The following is a 21,252-nucleotide window of genomic DNA, read 5'->3' as shown; positions in this document are numbered from 1 at the left end:
CTCAGAGAGAAAAAAATTTCAGGGAAGCTGCCTAAGTGTCAGGATGTGGGAACTGGAAGAGACTTTATAAATTATTTTTTGCCACCCCTCACTTAGGGGTAAATTAAAGTGTAGAAATGAAAAGGTACCAATTTTCGTCATGGGGTGAACTGTGGCAGACTGGGGACTAGAATCCAGCTCCCTGACCTCCAGCCCAGGGCTCCATCCACTGACCCAGGTATGAGGCCATTTGGAGGAAGCTGGAGCCACCTGGCTGGGTCTTCTTTCCACAGGAGGCAGGCACAGTGTTCCTCCTTACGGCTCAGTCCCTATCCATCCTTATCTGCATATCATTACCCCCCTGACCTAACACACCCACCCCAGCTCTGTCTTCCTGGAGCCAAGGCCCTGAACTCCCTCCTTCACTCCTCTCCCCAAACTATATGCCTGTCCTCCAGACCCAAAACCCTCGCAGTGAATTGATGAGTCCAGAGCACAGCACACCCCACACACACAGGGCTCGCCGCAGAGCACGTCAACCACCATTGTCTCCGTGGCAACCAGGGGCTTAATTAACAGGCTGCAGCCCTGTCACCATGGCAATGGCACCCCAACAGCCCCCCATTCCCTACAGATTCAGCCCATCTTTCCTCTTTCTCAATCTGGACCCCCTTAGCACGGCAGCCACCCCCCCACCCCCACCCCACCAGGAGAGCTGGTGCCTGCAGATCGCTCTGGTTCATTGAGAAGTGGGGGGGGAGATGAGGGGGATGAGAGAGAGAGAGAGAGAGAGAGGGAGGGAGGGAGAGCAGCCCGTCACCATGGCAACTGCAGCCCCGTTCATAACCAGTTTGTTACCATGGAGATTCCCAGGGCTCACCTTGGGCTGAAGTACTGGGCAGTGAGGTTCTGAGTCCCAGCTTGAGGAGGGGGTGACCGGAGAACACCCTGAACAGGCTGGAGATCTCCAAATCAGATATTTATACCAATAACTCAGTGTCTTTCTTTCCAATTTACAGATAGAGAGACTGAAACATGAGGTTTGGGTATGGAGGAGGCAGAGAACTTCACCCTTCTAGATCATCAAAGAATCCTAGCATTTTTATGGCTAGCATGACCCTCAGATAGCTTCCTGTTCAACTCCTTTATACTACAGATGAGGAAATTGAGGCTCAGACAGGGGAAGCAACGTGCCCAAGGGGACACCACAGAGCCTGAGCTAGAGCGTGGTTGGGCTATATTGTGGTCTTGCTCCATCCGCCTAGCGTAAGTCAGCTCCTTCTCACTCCTGGGAACGCATCTCAACTCCTGTTAGTCTTAACCCAGGCCCAAGGTTCTTTCCAGTGCCCTGTCTTGCTCCACCAGAAACTGAGGCACAGTGCGAAGTAGCATAAAGGGATGCGGGAATCGCTCAGAGTGGTAACGACTGGCCCCAGGTCCACTTTTGTCCAGCCAAGTCATCGTCAACCTCCCCATAGTACAGATGAGGCAACGAAGGTGTGGTGGCTGCAGCCCAGGATTCGTGGTGGATTCAAGGATCAGCCTCTGACTTGCTTCTTTCAGCCCCGTCAGTTATGTCCCCACTACAGCTGATCCCCTGGCAGCAGGAGGCACTTCCAGAGGCAAACTCCACCCCCTGAGTCCAGAATTAAAGACAATGCTCATACACAAGTGACCTGCCAAACCTCTCCCAACCCTTCCCCACCTTCTACATGCTGCCATTTCTCCCCATGGGCCTGGGTGAGGACAGGACGTGAGGAACACATCTCCTTGGGGCCCGAGGGCTGACACAAGAAGAGCTGTGGGAAAGATATCACCAGATTTCGGTTCCCCTAGGGAGCCCCCGTCTACCTCCCCATGCAGTGACCTACCAAGGCGACGGGGCTGGAGGCACCTCTCGGGACCAAAGAGGTTACAAGTCACCCAAATCATTCTCAAGATGAAACTTCTGATAAACTCATACACACAGGTACCCACCCCAGAGACAGGCCCAGGAATACACAAATGCCCATCAACACACTGGAATACAGTGACACATACAAGCACTGACTCACTGACTGCCCCACAGGTCATCAGAGCTCGTGCGGGATGCTCCTCCCTCAAGACACACAAAGACACACACACGCACACTGCCTCTGCCACAAGCACTCAGCATTCTAGATTCACACCCAGTTTGCGCACACACCTGCACACCCCCAAACTGGGAGCCATATTTTACTTCAATGTGCAGGATCTTGGAAATGGGAATGGGAAGACCTATCGATCCCCCAGGAATGAGAGAGAGGGCCATCTTATTCTCAGGCCAGGGGATGGGGAATGGGAAGAGAGAAGGCAAGGGTAGAAGAAGCAGGAGCTTCCAGCCACTCCCTCTCTTGTCTGACGAACATTAAGCACCTACCAAGTGCCAGGCTGCGGGCTTGGAACTTGGAACACTAAGACAAAAGGATATGGTCCCTGCTTTTGAGTTGTAGGAGCCCCACAAGTAAATAACTCCCACCCACTGGGACATGCTCAAATGGTGCAGAGGGTGGGCAGAAGAGGGATGATGGCCTCTGCCTGGAAGCAAGGGAAAGTGAGAAAGCCTTTCAGGAGAGGTGAAATGAACCATAACCTACAGAGTTATGGCTAACGGAGGTGGGAAGAGGAACACGGACAGCTATGCCTCGGAGCAGATGAGGAAAGAGTTTGAATGACAGACTACGGTGTTGCGTTGGCCTTTATCCTAAAAGCGATGGGGAGCTTGTGTGGAGGGCGGTTAGGACAGCATCAGAGGCAGGCAGACCAGTGAGGAGGCTGTGGCTATGGCCGTGGCCAGGTGAGAAATGATGGAGATTTGTACAGAGTGATGGTGACCAGAAGAGAGAGAAGACAGATTCAGGATTAGTTTTTGGGGTGGGTTGGCCAACATGTGAGGACCAACTACATCCAGTGGGAAAAGAAAAGGAAGCGTTGAGAATAGCTCCTGGAGTTCTGACTTTTGAAACTCTAAGGATGGAAAGGACATTCATGAAAATGAGAAAAAATGAGAAAGGAGGCAGTTTATGGGGAAGTATGAAGAATGGAAGGAGCCCAAGAATTCCAAATGGTCACGTCCAGGAGGCAGCTGGTTTAGGGGCTGGAGGCCTGCGGAAATCTAGGCCTCGGTTTGGTCATCTACACAAGAGGGAGTTCGCCAAAGAAACCCCGAAAAGGCCCCCTCCAGGGCTGTCGGTGCTTAGTTCTGCGGCAGAGTGAGCTCACCTGCGGCTCAGCAGCGACCCCTGGCGGCCCGGGGAGGCTCTTCCTCCTCCCCGTGCCGGGGCCACTGAGCAGATTCGCAGCGTTTCTTCCAGACCTGAGGGGCGCAGGGTCAGAAAGAGGACCCCTGACAAGTGCCCCCTGCGGAGAAGACTGTGAGTGCATCCAGGATGCTAATTCTTCACCGAAAGCTAGATGGATCCTTCACCTCCCCTCTGCTGTACCCTGCCTGTAACTTCCATTACTAGACAACAGCAATGGGTCCTCGAGGAGGACGCCCCCAATCTAGCCTGAGCTTGCTCCACCCAACCCTCTTCTGGAGTTGGAGCAGAGGGACTTATGTGGGTCCCCAAGGGTCGGGACTGGAGACCCCACAGAATCCTCCCAAGATCTAGCTGCCCAAAAGTAACTTATCTTTCTCCCATCTCCTCCCCGGGATCCCCAGGCGCTGTCCGCGACGTCTCCAGGGAGGCCGAGAATTGGAAGATCCTCCAGGCCCCAGTCACCTGCTGAGCCAGCACTAGCCCCAGCGTCCCGGACTCATTTTTACCTCCCGCCCTCGACCCCACCCCTATCCTCCCGGCACAACCCCTTCCTCTCTGGCCCCGCCCTTTTCTGCCCCCAAGCAGAGATAGTCTTGCCTCCTCCCATTGTCTTTGGACCCACCGCTTAATCATACTGCCCTCCCCTTTCCCTGGTTTCACCTTCTTCCCTCTGGTCCCGCCCCCTACCCGAAATGACCCCGCCCCTTCAGTGCCCTCCAGTTCAGCCCTCTTTTGACTCTAGCCCCTCCATCACAAGGTCCGCCCCTTCGCCTATAGCCCCACCCACCCTCTTTCTGTGCCCCGCCCACCTCGAATCTGGCCCCTCCCTTCACCATTGCCCATCCAGCCTCCTTCCCTCCCGGCTAGGTCCCAGCTCTTCTCCCTTCGCTAGCCCTCCGCTGAGACCACCCCACCTCCAGCCCTGGCCCTGCCCCTTCCAAGAGAAGACCCGCCCACCATGCCCCGCCTCTTCTCTCGCCCCGCCCCACTCCGGCAGGCCCCGCCCCCTGCGGCCTCTACCTTTGGCGTCTTCCCCTGAGAGGTGGCGGAGACAGGCTGCCGAATGCGGGTGGGACTCTAAGTCACAGGTCCCGGCGGGCGCCGCGGGAGGCAATGAGGTGACAGTGAACCTGCGGCTCATAGTGCGGAAAGGGGCCGGGCGGCGGCGGTACGGGCCCAGATCGCACAAGTGGCTGCAGCCCGGCTCTAGCAGACAGAAAGAGCGGATTCCCCCCCCCCGTCCGCCGCCCCCCACCGGGCGCGGCGCCGCGCAGGGTCCTAGTGCCCGCTGGGCTGAGCCTCAGAACGTGGCCATTTCGCTCCAAGTCCCTGGGCTCTCAATTCTAGGAAACGCCTGAGGATCCCACCTGCAGCTGAGAACCGTCCCTACACCGGGGGCCCCAGTGTGTGGCTCCTGGAGCCCGGGCCCTCCTCTGCTGGGGTCTCCTAAACACCTGGGTTTTATTCACTCATTCATTCATTCAACGCATCTTGATAGCGCTCCTGTGTTTCAGGCAAAGATACTAGGCACTGGGGATACAGCACTGCCTGAGATCGACCGGCTTCCTGCCCTGGTGTGGCTTAAATTCTAATGAGGAGTGAGGGGAGAAAGATTGTAAGTGAGCAAACGCATAGACAAGATAATCTGAGATTCTGGTATATATTAAGGAGAAAAAATAGGATCCAAGGATAATGACTAGGGGGAAGGACTACCTTAGAGGGTGACCTAAGAAGATTCCTCAGAAGATGTGATATGTGAGCTGAAACCTCCCTGGTGAGAAGGAGCCAGCTATGCAAAGATGTGGGTGAAGAGCTCTCCGGCAGAGAACATAGCAAGTGGAAAGGCCCTGCGTTGAAAAGGGGCCTGGACTGCTCAGGGAGCAGCAAGAAGGCCAGTGTGTCTGGAACAGAGTGAACAAAGGTGAGAGTGATAAGAGATGAGGGAGGGGGAAAGGGCAGATCATGTGGCCTCTTGAAGGTTTCAGAGAGGAGCCACTGGAAGTTTTTGAGCAGAGGAATGATGTGATCTGATTTATATGTTAACGGGATCACTCTGGCTATTGCACGAAGACTCCACTAAAGGAGAGCAGGAGTGGAAACTGGGAGTCTAGGTAGGAGGCTCCTGCAGAGCCTCATGCGAGAGGTGGTAAAAGCCAGACTAGAGCGGTGGCATTCATCCAATTCAAGGTATGTTTTGGAAGTAGAACGTACAGAACCTGTTGCTGAATTGAATGTTGTGTGGGATGGAAAGAGGAGTCAAAAAGGACTCCTGGAAACTGTCGCACATTGCTGGTGAGAGTATAGATGGGCAGAACCACTTTGGAAAATTGTTCGATCATATCTGCTCAAGCCAAGCATGCCTATACCTGTCTTCCCAGCAGTTCCACTCTGAGGTATGTACCCTGCCAAAGCACTTGTATGAATAAGATTTAATACATTTGAATATATAATATCCTACTTCTGCTTCTGCAATTTCTCAATACATTTCTAATTGCATCGTTATTTGCTGTACTAGGTACACTAGGTGTATGCCCCAAAGACATGGCTGCCCATGTTCGCCAAAAGACATTTACAAGAATGTTTATTGCAGCATTTTTCATAATAGCCTCAAATTGGGAACTACCCAAATGCCCATTAAAATGGGTAAATAAAAAAATAAATGGATAAATAAATAGTGGGACATTCATACAGTGGAAAACTATAGCGTGAATGAACAATCTATAATTCACAAACAATATCTATGAATATCACAAATAAAACCTTGAGCAGAAGAAGAAGCCAGATGCAAGAGTACGTACTGTAAAATACTATTTAAAGTAAAAACTAGTCAAAATCTGTCTAAGCTGTTAGAAGTAATGGTGGTAATTCTTGGGGTGGAGGGGTAGTGATTGCAAGGGAGCAGGAGAGGGGCCAGAATGTTTTGTTTCCTGATCTGGATGTGGGTTACACAGTTGCGTTCAGTATGTGGAAATTTATTGAAATGTACACTTATGGCACGTGGACTTGTCTGTATGTTTATTCTATTAGAGCAATAGTTCTCAACTGGGGTTAGTGTTGCCCAACAGGGAACACCTGGCAATGTTCAGAGACATTTTTGATTGTCACAACTGGAGGGCAGCGTTACGGACATCGAGTGGGGAGATGCCGCTTGTGCAGTCCAGGCTAACACCAAGTCGGCCTGACGTGAGCCACGGGTTCCCCATCACCTCCCTGCACTCCACCCCCACATTGGGATCTAATGTAGGGAGAGGAGCACTGACCCTGAGTGGGTCTGCCATCTGTCCATGATCCCACTACCCCCTGGAGGAAGACAGCAAACATTCCTACAATGTTCCCCACCACTAAAAAAATTATCTAGCCCGAAATGTCAATAGTGCCCAGGTTGAGAAACTGTACTAGAATAAGGAGTTTAACCGATACCTAGGTTTTAGTACTCATCAGGTTCTAAGACTGATTGAGAGCAGATGATGTCATCAAGGTAGTAATGATTGAAGCACGTTCAGAAGGTGGATCCCAAGAGTTCAGCTGGACCTGTTAGGCTGAGAAGCCTATCAGGCCCCTAAGGATCATGTAAGTCGGCCCTTGAACATACAAGTCTGGAGCTCAGGGGAGATGTTAAGGCTGAGGATATAGACTTCAGGAGTCTTTAGAAGAGAGATCTAAAGCTGTAAGGCTGGGCGAAATCCCATGGAATGTGTGTACACAGAGAAGTCCAAGGATTGAGCGCAAGGGCATGCTATCATCTAGAGGTTAGAAAGAGAAAGATCCAGCCAGTGAGGTAGGGAGAACCAGGAAGGGGTGACCCAGAAACTGAGTGAAGAACGGCATTACCAACTGTGTCAACCAAGCTGAGAGACATGTAGAATGAGCCCAGAGGGCCCATGCATCTGGCTACAGGAAGTTCATAGGTGGCTCAGAAAAGAATGATTTCAGCGGTGTGGTGGGGTGGGAGTCAGGCTGAAAGTGGTAGCAGAGAGAATGGAAATTGAAGAAGTGGAGACCGTGAGTTGGAGACTATCCTTTGGAGAAGTTTTACTGTGGGTGGAGTGAGAGGTAGAGAGATGGAACAGTATCTAGAGAGAGACAGAGGTTCAGAGGGGCTTTAAATAAGCCCTATTAAGGAATGGGGGCATGCCCCTGGGTGTGGGTCATTCCTCAGTAAGAAATGGATGAGGTGGGTTTGAATCCACCCAAAGGAAGCTCAGGAGGAAGTTCTCTGAGTCCCTCAAACTCCCACTTGGGCCTGAGTCCAGAAGGCAATCAAATCTGAACATGCCCATCAGCTCCACTCACCTGCCCCAACCCTCCAGTCAAGTCCCTCTGCTCTCCTGTGGGGTCACGTCCATGCTCCTCAGCCTGGCATTCAGACCTTGTCTCATCTAGTCCAGACCACCATTCCCCTCAACCATTCCAGAATCCTCTCTGCTCCGCTGCCATCTGCCTCCTAAAGTCACACACTAGAGTTTGGAGCCATTTCTCATTCCCCCAAATGCCCCCCTGCTTTTTCCCTTCTCCCAGGCTTTGCCCCAAGAGCCCGCAGTCAAATCCCACTGCCACCAGTCACCAGCTATGGGACTTCTGCTGAGCTGTTTAATTCTCTGTGCCTCAGTTACCTCATCTGTAAAACGGGGGGAGGGGGGATGGCAGTAATACCCATAAGGTAAGAGCAGTTCCTGCCTCGTGGGGTTGTTTTAAGGATTAGCGGTGTTAACACGCGTAAAGCGCATGGCATAGAATCTGTGTTGGACTGAGGGCCGCTGTTATCATCATGTATATAATCCATATTTTATTTATCCACTGCCTGACCTCTGTACACTTAGGATGTTGCCATTTCTCACTCTACAAGCCATACTGCAGTGTCCCTCCATCCGTTGTTTTGTGCGCATGTATGTGAGAGATGGCATAGACACATTTTTAGGTTTAACGGTTTCTAGTAAATTACCCTCTAAGGAAACTCTTGCTCATCTTTCCATATTCAGTTCAAGTTCAGATGTCATCTTGGCTGAGAAATGTTCCCTGACTTCAACCACAACATACAGAATCACATATACACACCGTTATTCTAGAATAAAGGGCCACACGCTGCACACTCTCCAAGTGTGATTCCCATCCCCACCAGACAAAGAATCACCCTGGTAACTGAGCAGGACTCTTTGGGGACTGAGCCTGGAGTCTGCATTTTAAGCAAAGTTCTGAGGGCACTCGTGTACCTAAAGTTGGAGGACCCCGAGAGGTCCTTGAGGACAGAAACATAATCCGATTCATCTCTCCTTCCCCAGCACCCAGCACCCAGCACAAGGCCTGGCTCCACGCAGGAGCTCAATAAATGTTTGATGAATGAATAATATGTTGGCCATTTCCCCAGCTGTAAAATAGAAGTCATCACATTATATCTTCCTAATAGGAAGAATGAACGTTAATATTTATGAAGTGCTTAGGACACTACCTGGCACATAGTAAGCACTCTATCAATTACATACATGCGTGCATGCATACATACATACACAAAGAAATCTCCTCAAGGTTAAAGAATTCAAGTTTATTAAAAACATTCCAGCAAAAAAGAAAGGTGGAAAGAGAGGGGCCCAGCCCACCTCAACTCTTCCTTGTCCTCCAGAACAAACCCACCAGTTTGTATCCGGCAAACTGGCTCCTTCCCCATTGGGATGGTCCCCCTAGGATCCACTCTGCAGTGCCGAAGCAGGATGGGAAGCCCTAATCCTCGGGGCACTGCAGTAAGTCAAAGGTCACGTAGCCCACTTCATCCACCTGGTTCACCTCGTTCCGAGAATTCACACGCCAGTAGAAACGGTCCTGGCAGAAGTGGGCTTTCCCTGCAGGGGGAAGGCAAGTACGAGAGAGGTGATTCCAACCCTCCCACAGACACATAAGGAACAGGAGCAAGATCTTTGCCATGGTCCCTCTTGGCCGTTCTAGATCTTTCCAAGCTTTTTAAAGGACACCTCCATCTCCTCCCCCACAGAGATGTCGGAGGGCAGGAAACCTCAATGTCCGAAGCCCTGGCACCGGGCCTGGCACACAGTAGGTGCTCAGAACAATTCATTCGACATTCATTCATTTCAGTCATTCATTTCATCAAATATTTATAGTGCTCAGCACCGTTAGAGGCACCGGGGGGATACAGCAAAGACAAAAATGCAGGCACGGTCTCAGTTCTGCGGCTGCTCACACTCCCGTGGGGTAAGAGAGACGATTAACAAGCAAACATGTAAATAAATGAGACTGTGACAGTGAAGGAAGCTATGAAGGAAATAAAAGCAAGTAGGTGAATAACTCATGAGGGCCAGAGAAGGTCTCTTTGAAAAAGCAGCCTAAGCACTGAGAGCCGAAGGATAAAAGGGAGGCAGCCCCCACACAGTCTGCCGAAGCTTCCAGGCAGAGAGAACAACTGGCGTGGAGGCCCGAAGCTAGGAGTGACCTTGATGTGTTCAAAGAGCAGCCAGAGGCCATGCGGGTGATGCGTGATCTGGAGCAGAGGGATGGACAAGAGTGCTGGGAGGGTAAGAGGAGCAGATCAGACCCCGGAAGTTTCTCTCTTTTAAGATTTTATTTGATTATTTATTTATCAAAAAGAGAGAACACAAGCAGGGGGAGCAGTGGGCAGAGGGAGACGCAGGCTCCCCGCTGAGCAAGGAGCCCGATGCAGGGCTCAATCCCAGGACCTGGGATCATGACCTGAGCCGAAGGCAGACAGTACCACCCAGGGGTCCCAGTAGTTTCTTGGACCTTGGAATGGGTCTGGAGTCCCCTGCAAGACCATGGCCCTCCATTCCTAACCACTCCCTACTTGCAGAGAGTTATCTTCATGGTATTGAACAACCAGTATGGCTTGGACCAGGGTATTTGCAAAGGAGATGGTGAAAAGTGAATATTTTGGTAGTAGAGTCACCAGAACTTGTCAGTTGATTGCATGTGAGTGGGGAGGAAGAGAAAGTTTAGTATAACTCCAGCTATCATCCCCATTTTACAGATGGGGAAACTGAGGCTCCGTGAGCAGCAATGACTTGCCCAAAGACACAGTTATGGATTGTCTTTTTTTTTTTTCTATCTCCCATGTTAGCACAGTGCCTGGCATGTTACAGGCACTTGATAAATATTGTCTAATAAAGGAATGAGCCTCCATGCAAAACATGTGTCCCGTACTGTGGGAGCAAAGAGCTTCCCGGGGAGGCAGGAAATCTGGATTCTAGTTCTGGTTGTTGTCTTGTGTCCTTTTATGATCTGGGAAAGGTCGCTGCCTCTACAGGAAACTTCATCTGTGCTGGGGCATTTGCCTCAATCTGGAGGAGACTTGTTTTTTCTCCCTCAGAATTTGACCAATCATCTGAGGCCGATTAGGTGGGAACAGCGGCACCCCGATCTGCAGCCCTTACCTTGGTACTGGAAGACGTTGTCCGAGTTCAGGGGCACCCCGGAGAACAGCTGCTCCACCGAGCTGGGGGTTTTAGGATCAACGGTCTGCGTCTTCACGTCGAACCTGCAGGAAGTGGTGAAGAGACAGGTGCTGGGCTGGAGGGCAGGCGGATGGCGCCCGGGGTCCCCCTGCCGGCAGTCGCCGTGACTCTCACCTCCAGAAACGCTGCCCGCTGAACAGGAGCACCTTACCCCTGCCTTGCGGGAGGGCCCCAGTGACTTGGGCCACCTCTGGTCCCAGGCCCAGCTTGTCCAGACGCCTGGGGCCTAGCACCGACGCGCCTGTGTACACCCACACTTGGCGCCCTGCAGGGGAGAAAAGCCGCATCGGTCTGGGGGCAGGGAGTGGACACACATTGTCTTTGAATGTCAAGAGGAAGAACCCAGCGAGGCCTTTCTGTGCCTGACGTGCCCGCAGTCTCGGTGGCCACGGAGTAGAACCGCTCCATAGGACGGTGCAAGGGAACGGTGGAGATCAGCTAAACTGCACCCACCAGAAGGGGGCGCCTTTTCCTAATCCGCGGAAAATGTATCACGGATTACACCGGGTCTCTCGGTGTTCCTAGATTGGCGAGGATGTGGATGGCGGGGGCGGGGGGGGGAAAAAGGAGGAAACTAACCAGAGAAGAAGAAAATCTTCTTGGTGAGCGGGTCCTCAAAGGCGGAGTCCAGCTTGTGGGGCAGCGCCGGCCACGAGTCAGTGATAAGGAAGGGACCCTGCACCTGGCGCCCCTTGCCCTCAGAGAATCGCCAGTACTTCCTGGGAATGAGAAAAGGGACCAAGGGGCACTGAACTTTGAACCGAAGGCCAGCGGGCGGAGAGGGGCAGGCAGGTCCCTCCTCCAAGTCCCCTCCCCAGCTACATACACATCCCTGCCCCTTTACCCATCTTTGAAGAAATGCAGCCGGTTCCCGATCCCCGCGATGGCGTCGAAGAAGTTCACTTTGCATATATCCTCTGCTGGGTTGAAAGACACTGTAGTGGCCTCAGAAGGGCCAGCAGTGGGGGGACCCGTGGGGCCAGCTGCAGGGGGGCCTGTGGGGCCAGCAGTGGGGCGCTCTGAGGAGCGGGTAGTGGGAGGTCCCGTAGGGCAGCCGGTTGGTGGAGCGGTGGGCTGGGCAGTTGGAGGCTGTGGTTCGGGGTCAGGGCGAGGACCTAAAAAGACACAGCGGATGAGATATCCTCTATTCCTGCACACATCTGCGCTGGTGGACTATATGCCCCCCAAAACCCCATGAATGAGGCCCCTGGTGCTCCCTCTTCTCACTTTAGGTGTCGGACCTGCCTTCCCCCAGTCACTGACAGGCTGATTTTTCCCCATACATTCACCTTTCATTCCAGTTATGTCTGTCCAGTCCTGGGCTGTGTCAGGCCCTGACTGGGCCCTATGAACACAAGACATGCTGGGGCTCTCCCTCTGCCACCCCCCCCCCAGGCTAGTGGGAAAGAAGTGTGTTTTGGGCACGCAGTTAATGCTAAGAGCTTTATAAAATCACATTAGCTCATTTGACTTAAAAAAAAAGTGGATTCTTTAATATCTCCATTTTTTAAATGAGAGAATAATACTAATGATCATAAGTAATAACAATAAAATATTAAATACTTATATGGTGCCTACTATATGTCAGGCATTATTCTAATTCTTTTAAACCTCTTAACAACTCTATGAGGCAGGTACCATTATTAGCCCCATTTCACAGGTGAGAAGGTTGAGGTGTGAAGTAACATACATGGACACCTAGCCAGGGAGTGGCTGGACTGGCTTTTGAACCCATGTCTGTCTCAGTCTAGAGTCTGGGCTCTTTGTCCCCATCTCCGAGCACTGACCAGGCAGCAATTGGACCCACTGGCCCCAGGCTTTCCCACAGGTAAATGTTGAGGTCCCCACTCCCCACCCCCCATATTTCCCCATTCTCCATACAGCGACAAAGCCCAGCCCTTCCCTCCATCTCTTCCCTCCATCCCTGCCCCAAACCTCACCGTACAGATACTGGATGCCCTTCACATCATCCTCATGCAGGGGGGGCCCCTCGGTGAAGCTGTACATGGGGTACATGAGTGCTTCCGGCACCAATGAGTGATCTAAACCCAGTGCGTGGCCGAACTCATGGGCGGCCACAAGGAACAGGCTGTAACCTGGAGGAAAGAAGACCCTGAGATGTGAGTCCTGGGCCGACCTCCCAGCCCTGGCCATCCCTCCCCCAACACCGCTGCCCCCAACCTTGGATCCCTGCTCACCTTGGTCCGGGCAGAAGCCCCACTTCTTGTCTCTGTCAAAGTTCGAGGTGGTGGCGCACCAGAGGTGCCCATCTCCGCGGCCCTCTCTGGTGCAGGTCGAGTACTCCTTGCCCAGGAAGATGAAGGGGAAGACACATGGCTCCCCTGCGGAGTTGCCCCCGGTCACCGTGGAGTCGACTGAAGAGATAGAGAAGCCTTGGGTGAGCCAGGTGGGTGGGTCATCAATAAGGGACCCGGCGCGGGCCACACAGGGAGCTAGATAATCCTGGTGTCCTATTTTAAAAGCCTAGGGGAGGCTGGGGCCACAGCTGAGACCCGGCTAGGGTGGTGGACGGGGCCTGGGGACCGGAGACTAAGGGAGAGGCAGCAGGCTGGGCTGAAAGGCCAAGACCCAGGGATGCGGGGGGCGGCACGTGGACCTCAGGGGAAGGGGCTGTGATCATGGATGGGGACGCGGGCGATCCTGAGGCCCAACGAAGCGTGGAGAGACAAACCGATGGGTGGAGGAGCCACGTTTCGGGGACCAATGCGGAAGTAGGGGGCGGGGCTGAATCTGGTAGGCGGGGCAGAGGTACCTCGGGTCGGGCAGAAGCCAAAGAGTTTGTCCCGGTCGAAGTTGGCCGTGGTGGCGCACCAGCGGTAGCCGTCCGAGCGACCGTCGGTGGTGCAGGTGGAGTAAGATTTACCCTCAAAGGTGAATGGAAACACGCAGGGCTTGCCGTCCCCATTGCCGTCCTGGGTGTGGAGTCCTGGGGAGGCCCACACGACGGCCCGAAGGCGCCGTGAGTTTATTGACCCCCACACCATCTGTGCACTCCCTCCCTCCTCTCCCCATTTCACAGATGAGAAACTGGGCCCAGAGAGCACGAGAGAGACTTGCAGGCCGCACAGCACTAGTGGCAGAGCCGGGATTAAAATCTAGGGCTCTGGCCCGCGCCGCGACCCCGCACTCACTCTCGCTGGGGCAGAAGCCGAACCGGCGGTCGGTGTCATAGTCAGCCGTGGTGCTGCACCAGGCCATGTCGTCGGAGCGGCCGTCCGTGGTGCAGGCGGAGTAGGAGCGGCCCTCGAAAGTGAAGGGGAAATGGCAGGGGGCGCCATCTGAGTTTCCGAAGTAGGTCGGAACCACTGCAGGAGGAGGGGGACAGGGTCAGGGTGGCTGGCGATGAGTGTGACAAGAGAAGGGAATGGGGTCCGGGGAGGCTCAGGATCTCACCGACGCCCTTGCCCAGAGACCACAACTCTTCGTCGTCGAAGTGGGCGTCTCCCTGAATGCCCTGGCCCGGAGGAAAGGCGTGTGCCAGGAGCCCGTCCTTCCCATCGAAGGGATACCCATCTCCGTGCTCTGAAGAAGCAGGTGGAGAAGAAGGGAGTTAGCCGAGTACAGTTGTGCAGATGGCGCGCTGCCCAAGGGCGCTGCACTGAGTGTGGGCTGAGATGCCGCCTACAAGCAGCTGTCCAAGCCTTGCGTCCCCGCGCTGTGCCGCGTCGGGCAGGAGGGGGCGCATAAGGGCCACCGGCGGCCAGAGCTACGGGGACAAGAGAGACAAAGCCGGGTCCAGTGCCCGCTCTCTTCTCTCCATGGTCCTCCCACTGCTGTCCCCGTCCAAGACCCTCCTGGCTTTCCCCTTTTGGCGTTCTCACCCCTAACACCAAACTGAATGACGATGTCGGCTTCGGGGCCGTACACGCGAGTGAAGGTGAGCGGCGTCACTGCGCTCCAGAGCGCGAAGGCGCGGGCAAAGGCGTCGTCGATCACGTCGCGCGGCAAGTCTTCCGAGTAGTTTTGGATCCTGGAGGGCAAAAGCGGGAGGAGAGAGGTCAGAAGTGAGGCCGGAGCAGGGGCAGTAGCGACACCCGGTGTCTCAGCGACCTCAGCAAGCACAAGCCTCCCTGCGTTCCACGCTTTCATCTACAAAGCACTTGCAGACGCATTTTTCTCTTGGGACTCTCACAATGGTCCGAGAGGGAAGACTCAAGATTGAGGGCGAGACCCATTTTCCTGAAGGAGAAACAGGGGCTCAGAGGTGGAGCCACTTGCCCCAGGCTGCACATTTGGAATCCAGGGATTGGTCTAAGGACGAGATCGCCGCCCGGGCGGGGTCTGGCCCTCCCGCTCCACCCCTCCGCCTCCGCAGGGCCCGGCCAGCGCACCAGTAAGTGATGTCGTGGTGGTGCCACTTGAGGTCGCCCTCAAAGGTCTGGAACTTGCCCAGGTCTGGGACCCCGCAGCGCGGGGCCCGCATGGCCTCCAGGGTGGTTTTGTCCAGCTCTCCAGTCTCGGGCAGAGACAGGCGCCTCTGGAGAAGCCGCAGCGCCCGACCTAGGGACTGCTTGTCGTCGTTCATCTCGGCCACATGACTGTAGCCATAGCGAAACAGATACTCCTGTGGATGGAGCGGCAGAGATATATTCCAGAGCCCTGACTCTTTCCCTGCCCTACCCTGCCCGGGTTCCCTCTGCCCAGGCACTCAGGGACTAGCAACTACCCAGGACTTGGTACACTGGATACCAGGGCTAATGCCCACCCATTAACTCCCTTCCCTGTAGACATCCTTGGCTCTTTCCCACCCCAGGATGCCCCTGGCCCGAGCCTCCCTCAGGGCCCCCTAGCATTTACCCCTGTCCACCCCGAGCCCCTGCCCACTCCAGAACCCTCCGATGCATCACCACCCCCATCATGTCCCATTGCCCACCTCGGAAACCCTTATTAGCCATTCCTGGCCGTCACTGTCCCGAGCCTCCACAGGACCTCCAGGGCCTGATCCTGGACACCTCTATTCTCCAGACATGCCCATCGCCCCCAACTTGCCCCAAGGTATCTCCTCTGAGGCCCCATGCCCTTCCTGTGACTCCTGGCCAGCCTTCCCCAACTCCAGCCTGGGGTATTAGCCTACCTCAGCCAGCTGCTTATCAGTGAGATTAGCTCTCAAGTCTCCAGGGAAGACCACGAGGGTGGGCTTGTGTGGTCTGGGAGCTGCAGAGCAGTAGCCCAGCATGAGGAGCACCAGGACCAGGGGCTGCCTGGGGCTCATGGTGAGGGTGGTGGTGTCTAGCTACAGCCGTCCTTGTGGGGGCTTTAAAAAGGCGCTATTAACTGAATCAGTAGCCCCGCCCATCCCTGGCAGGCGGGGGCTGACTCAGGGGGTGGGGTGCGTTGGGGTGGAGGGGGCAGCCCCAGCATGAGAAGGCAAAGAAAGGGCTTACACCACACCTCCACCTCTCCCCGCTACCCACAGTTCCCAATGCCAAGTGAGGCAGGACCCCAGACCCACAGGAAACCACAGGCCCATAGGGGAAGGGTTGGGTTTTGCAAACTGCAGAGCTTGTGGGAACTGAATGAAAGCAAGGGAGGGAGCGGAGGCTGGACTCCCTGAGCTCAACACCACCGAAGGCCCAGAGTGGTCAGCCCAAGGGAGGGAGATGGAAGATTCCCCAAGGCGTCTTCCTGAAACCAGTGATCCCCCTTCCTGGTCAGACCCTATCCATGGGCCCCTTCCCACACTGCTAGACTCTGTCCTCTTTTCTCCTCCCTGGAAGCCTTTCTTGGCAGCTTCCTCTCCCTGCCCCACCTTGGGGCGGAAGGAGTGGGCTCTGCTAGGCAGGAATTGGGGAATTCCACCATCGCAACCCCTGTCTTCCACGGTCTGAATCTTTCAGGATAGTAAAGGGGGAAGTTTATGGCATCTGGAAGCCAGCCCGACAGGCTTCACTCTCTTCCTTCAGGGCCTCAGGCTAATGTCCTACTACTCTGAATCTGCTTCCTCAGCTGTGAAAAAGGGCCCTTTGTCCCTAAACTGATGCGAGGATAAAATGAGATCAAACACAGAGAATGCTTACTACAGCGTATGTTGCAAGTCCTCAATAATGGCCATGGTCGCTTTTAATTACCTGGCCCAAGACTGTGATTCCAATTTGGAATCAGGAGATTGGGGTCTTGGGCTCTAATCTGCCGCATGACCTACAATAAAGGCCTTCCGATCTCTCTGAATTTGGGACTCTTCAACTGCAAAGTGGGGGAGGGGGTGATCTTGGGGGACCGTTCAGTCCTCCAGCCCCTTCCCCACCAAGCACAAGCTCTAGCCCCAGTTTTCACCAGTATGCCTTTCTCCCTCTCCTCTTCCCCACCAGCCCCGTGGGGAAGGGTCTGTGTTTGCCTTCCCTGAGGCATCACGTGGGGAGGGCAACATAACAACCCAACAAGTTGGATTTAAAGGGCTCACTATGTGCCAGGCACTTTCTTTTTCTTTCTTTTTAAGATTTTCTTTATTTATCTGAGAAAAAGCATGAGCAGGGGAAGGGGGAGAGGGACAAGCAGACTCCTCGATGAGCGAAGAGCTTGACACAGGCTCTGCTCAATCCCAGGACTTGAGCCAAAGGCAGATGCTTAACAGACAGAGCCACCCGGGTGCCCCTGCGGGGCACTTTCTATGCTTATCTAATAAATGAATCTCTGAGATGAAGACATTTCGCTTCCCTTATAGGAAAGTTGAAGCTCTAGAGTTCGCTAATCAATGAGCATCAGCTTTGGAGTCATGCAGCTCTGGTGTTCAGTCCTGCCCAGCTGTGTCGCCTTGGGCAAGTCACTTCACCTCGGAGCCATAATAATCATGCATTTCTAGAGATTCACTACATGTGGCGTACTGTGAGAACTTCCCTATAAGCATCTCATTTCATCCCCACCAGCACCTGTGAGGTAGATTTAATGAGTACCCCTCCTATTTTTAGAGGAGGATCTTGAGGCTCAGAGCAGTTAAGGAACTTGCCTATGACCACACAGCAGGTTAATTCAGAGAACCAGGATTCAAGCCCAGGGCTGCCTGGCTCTGAAGTCTTTCATCTTTATCACCATTTACAGGGAAGTCAGATGACCAGAGGGGTGGGGGAAAGGAGCTCAGGGAGGAGAGACTTAAAACTCAGCACCTTCTCCCCTGATACCCTGTGCCCGCCCAAGAACAGAGAGCAGGCTCAGGCCTTTGGGGGAATCAGAGGCTAGAACAGGGGACCAGGGGAACTATATTCCAGATTTGAGAATGTGAGGTCATTGAGCAATTATCATTTTTTTTAAAGATTTTATTTATTTATTTGAGAGAGAGAGCACGAGCAGGGATGGGGGGGTGAAGGGGCAGAAGGAGAGAGAGAGAGAAGCAGGCTCCTCACTGAGCAGGGAGCCCAAGGGGGTGGTGCCTAGATCCCAGGATCCTGGGATCAAGACCTGAGCTGAAGGCAGACACTTAACCAACTGAACCACCAGGCGCCCCGAGCAATATCATTTTAGAGATGGAAATAAAGAGACCCTCCCATCCAGGGGGTCTCCCTCTGGTGGCCGACTCAAGCTTTAGGAGACTCCACAAACCACCCCCAACTTGCCATCAAAGGTACAAAATAGGGGCGCTTGGGTGGCTCAGTCGTTAAGCATCTGCCTTTGGCTCAGGTCGTGATCCCAGGGTCCTGGGATCAAGCCCCTCATCGGGCTCCCTGCTCCACAGGAAGCCTGCTTCTCCCTCACCCACACCGCCTGCTTGTGTTCCCTCTGTCTGTGTCTCTCTCTGTAAAATAAATAAAATCTTTAAAAAAAAAGGTACAAAATATGTCGTGCCTATGTATGTATGTCATGTTTCTCGAATTTAACACTATTGACATTTGGCGCCAGATGAATTCTTTGTTTTGAGGGTCTGTCCTGTGCATCATAGGATGTTTAGTAGCATCCCCAGCCTCTCCCCATTAGGTGCCAGGAGCACCCCCCCCCCTTGCCAGTTGTGACAACCAGAAATGGCAAACATTGCCAAACGTCCTCTGGTTGGGTGGGAGGGGCAGAATCACCGCCAGTTGAGAACCACTGATGTTTGTTGATTTTTTTGTATATAAAGGGTCCAAAACATTTATCATATACTCAAACCGTTGATGATGATCCTCAAATACTCAAGCATGTGTGGAGTTTTTATGGGCCAGACATTGTGCTAAGAATTCGGGAATGCAGTAGTCACCAAGATTGTCATTTGTCATTGTGCTAATGGAACTGAGCCCAGTAGGGGAGAAACTGAATGAAAAAGTAATTACCAGAGAGACAGACATCACAAGGGGCCAGTGTACTAACCTACTCCAGTTGCCCCCACCATGTAGATGAGGAAACTGAGGCACAGAGTAGAGAATTTACCTCTCTCTGGTCACAGAGCAAGCCAGGGACAGCATGGGTTGGACAGTAAGGAGCCGTAGCTCTAAGCCCACTCTGTGGGACCAAGCGACTGAAGTTCCGATCTCAGTGCCGGCACCACCTTGCTGTGTGATCTGGGCAACTGACATAACCTGCCCATGCCTCAGTTTCCCCATCTGTAAAAAACAGGGGTAATGATAGTGCTTACTTGCCTCATGGGGTTGTAAGGGTCAAATTAACGGATATAAAGTGCCTGGCATACGGTAGTAGGTGCTTGCTGATATTTTAATTACGATGGCCATCAGGGTCAGGCCAGCTGGCTGTTTTTACCAACTCGGGGGCAGAAAGAGGACACCCAGCCAGGAACCCCTGGCTTCATTCCTGGAGTCAATCCAAACAAGAACCCTCCTTTCCTCATCCCCTCCCAACTTCCTCCTTTACCCCTGGCTCCCCAACCCCCGCATCAAGAGGAACTTGGGAGAGCACCCTTTCAACACAGCAATGGCAGGAAGTGGTTCTGGTTACCACATCCCCTTCCCCACTTCCCTCAACCCCTCCTTCCAACACCGCAAGTTTAGCCAAGGCATTGGGAGAGGGGGCGGAGAACAGGATATTCCTCCAGGTGGGTACCCCTTGACCCTGACCCAGAGGCACAGCTGGGACTCTAAATCCCTCCCCCAGGTGGAGGTCCCATAAGATGGGGAGGAGGCTGGTCCTGGAGCCCTGAGTCACCAGCCAGATGACACAGCCTGTAGGCTGCTGTTAGTAACACCAGGCCCCCCGGACCAACCGGGGTCAGCCTCACGAGGTGAGGAACCTCTCCCCACTATGTAGAATGGGGAATTCCAAGCCTGTTCCTCCTCAACCTGCCAGAGACGGGAGGGGCAGCCAGGTCTGAGATGCCCTGGCAGGAAATGGGAAAGACACTTGTGTCTGTGATGAAGCAGAAAGGTGTGGATACGGCAAGACACTGCCTCGGGGAAAAGCATCACCCAAGTCCCCGCCACCACCCACAAACACACCTACCATCCCTGGCCCCAGGGTGGTGGCAATCACCAGTGGACTCTTATAGGCCTTAGTAATAATGTCTTGCCTCCCACTTATCTCTGTTGAGCTCCTTCAAAAGGAAGCCAGATAGTAGAGACTTTGGAATCAGAACTCCTGGGTTCAAATTCCAGTTCCGACTACATCTGTCAGTGTGATCTTAGGCAAGTCACTTTGCCTCTCTGTGCCTCCATGGCCTCGTCTGTAAAATGGGGGAGAACAGTCCTCACTCAAAGGGTTGTGGTGAAGATTAAATGATATTATACACTGCAAGTTTTTAGCACACAAGTAGGTACACATACCAAAAAAAAAAAAAAATGCTGGCTGTCCTGATGCCATTACTCTAATGCTCTCTCCTTTACGAATTAGGATTCACAATCCTCGGGGCGCCTGGGTGGCTCAGTGGTTAAGCATCTGCCTTCGGCTCAGGTCATGATCCCGGGGTCCTGGGGTCGAGCCCCACATCGGACTCCCAGCTCAGCGGGAAGCCTGCTTCTCCCTCTCCACTCCCCCCTGCCTGTGTTCCCTCTCTCGCTGTGAATCTGTGAGGCTCAGGGAGTTTGCCCAAGTCCACACAGCTAGCTAGGGGCAGACCTGGGGTTCCACCTAGACCTGATACCAGTGCCCTGTTCTTTCTACCACATTTGGCATGTATGGCTAGCCATGCCAGTGGCCAATCATCCCCATAGTCAACACACAACCCACTTAACGCGTTATCCAGTGCGGTCACGTACCTTATCACGTCTGATCCGCACCGAATGGCAGAACTTCTTAACATTTTATCTGAAGCTGAGCTTTCAGGGGAGGCAGAGACTGTAGCCCATTCTCAAGGCAACAGACCCAAGGCCCAGAGAAGTGCTTCAAGCTGTTCACTGTCACACAGCGGGTGAGTGACAGCGCTCCTGCGCAAGCCTCTGACTCCAAATCCCGTGCTAAGATCAGGTCACTGGATCCGGCAAGAGGGAAGTCAGTGGGGGAAGCAGCCAGGGGGTGGGGTGGGGTGCCCAGAAATCAAGCTGGAGAGACCAACAGACGGAATAGGTGTGGAGTATTTGACTGGGTTCTGTAGGGGGAAAAATTGGGGGGATCAAAAGGGGATCAAAAGATGAAGGTAGCTGGAC

General features: G+C 53.6%; 2 protein-coding genes across 3 annotated transcripts in view; both read right to left on the bottom strand.

Annotated features, from left to right (window-relative positions):
• SLC12A5 (solute carrier family 12 member 5) overlaps nt 1-4,401 on the bottom strand; it is a 34,625-nt gene extending 30,224 nt beyond the window's left edge. Inside the window, exon 1 of the mRNA XM_028121917.2 lies at nt 4,281-4,401. Coding sequence (XP_027977718.1) covers nt 4,281-4,401 — 121 coding nt within the window. The remainder of the gene's footprint in view (nt 1-4,280) is intronic.
• A 4,383-nt stretch (nt 4,402-8,784) lies between these two features.
• MMP9 (matrix metallopeptidase 9) lies at nt 8,785-21,022 on the bottom strand. Of its 2 annotated transcripts, none has more exons than XM_028121920.2 (13): nt 20,866-21,022; nt 15,088-15,320; nt 14,578-14,726; nt 14,150-14,278; nt 13,888-14,061; nt 13,509-13,682; nt 12,934-13,110; nt 12,676-12,831; nt 11,580-11,850; nt 11,315-11,454; nt 10,850-11,000; nt 10,655-10,758; nt 8,785-9,094 (listed from the first exon to the last, which is right to left on the bottom strand). In XM_028121920.2, exons 2-13 carry the CDS (start codon nt 15,279-15,281, stop codon nt 8,976-8,978), a joined length of 1,938 nt encoding a protein of 645 aa, XP_027977721.2. In that variant the 5' UTR covers nt 15,282-15,320; nt 20,866-21,022; the 3' UTR covers nt 8,785-8,975. The 2 variants fall into 2 exon arrangements, with proteins under 2 accessions (XP_027977721.2, XP_027977720.2); XM_028121919.2 differs by lacking the exon at nt 20,866-21,022 and adding an exon at nt 15,831-16,017.
• Nucleotides 21,023-21,252: the final 230 nt, after the last annotated feature.

This window comes from Eumetopias jubatus, unplaced genomic scaffold (genome assembly GCF_037043125.1).
Source record: "Eumetopias jubatus isolate StellerSeaLion01/CBP00866 unplaced genomic scaffold, mEumJub1_p1.0 scaffold_9, whole genome shotgun sequence".
NCBI classification, from domain to species: Eukaryota; Metazoa; Chordata; class Mammalia; order Carnivora; family Otariidae; genus Eumetopias; species Eumetopias jubatus.
The sequence above is the reverse complement of the archived record's forward strand: the minus strand, read 5'-3'. Positions and strand labels throughout refer to the sequence as shown.

Bases quoted from the DNA above. Each gene is read 5' to 3' on its own strand.
- MMP9 (XM_028121919.2), bottom strand. From the start codon at position 15,968: ATGAGCCCCAGGCAGCCCCTGGTCCTGGTGCTCCTCATGCTGGGCTAC. The intron at 14,062-14,149 runs GTGAGATCCTGA...CTCCTCCTGCAG, and splicing joins GTCTCTGGGCAAGGGCGTCG to TGGTTCCGACCTACTTCGGA. The intron at 11,455-11,579 runs GTAAAGGGGCAG...TCTCATTCCCAG, and splicing joins CTGCATTTCTTCAAAGATGG to GAAGTACTGGCGATTCTCTG.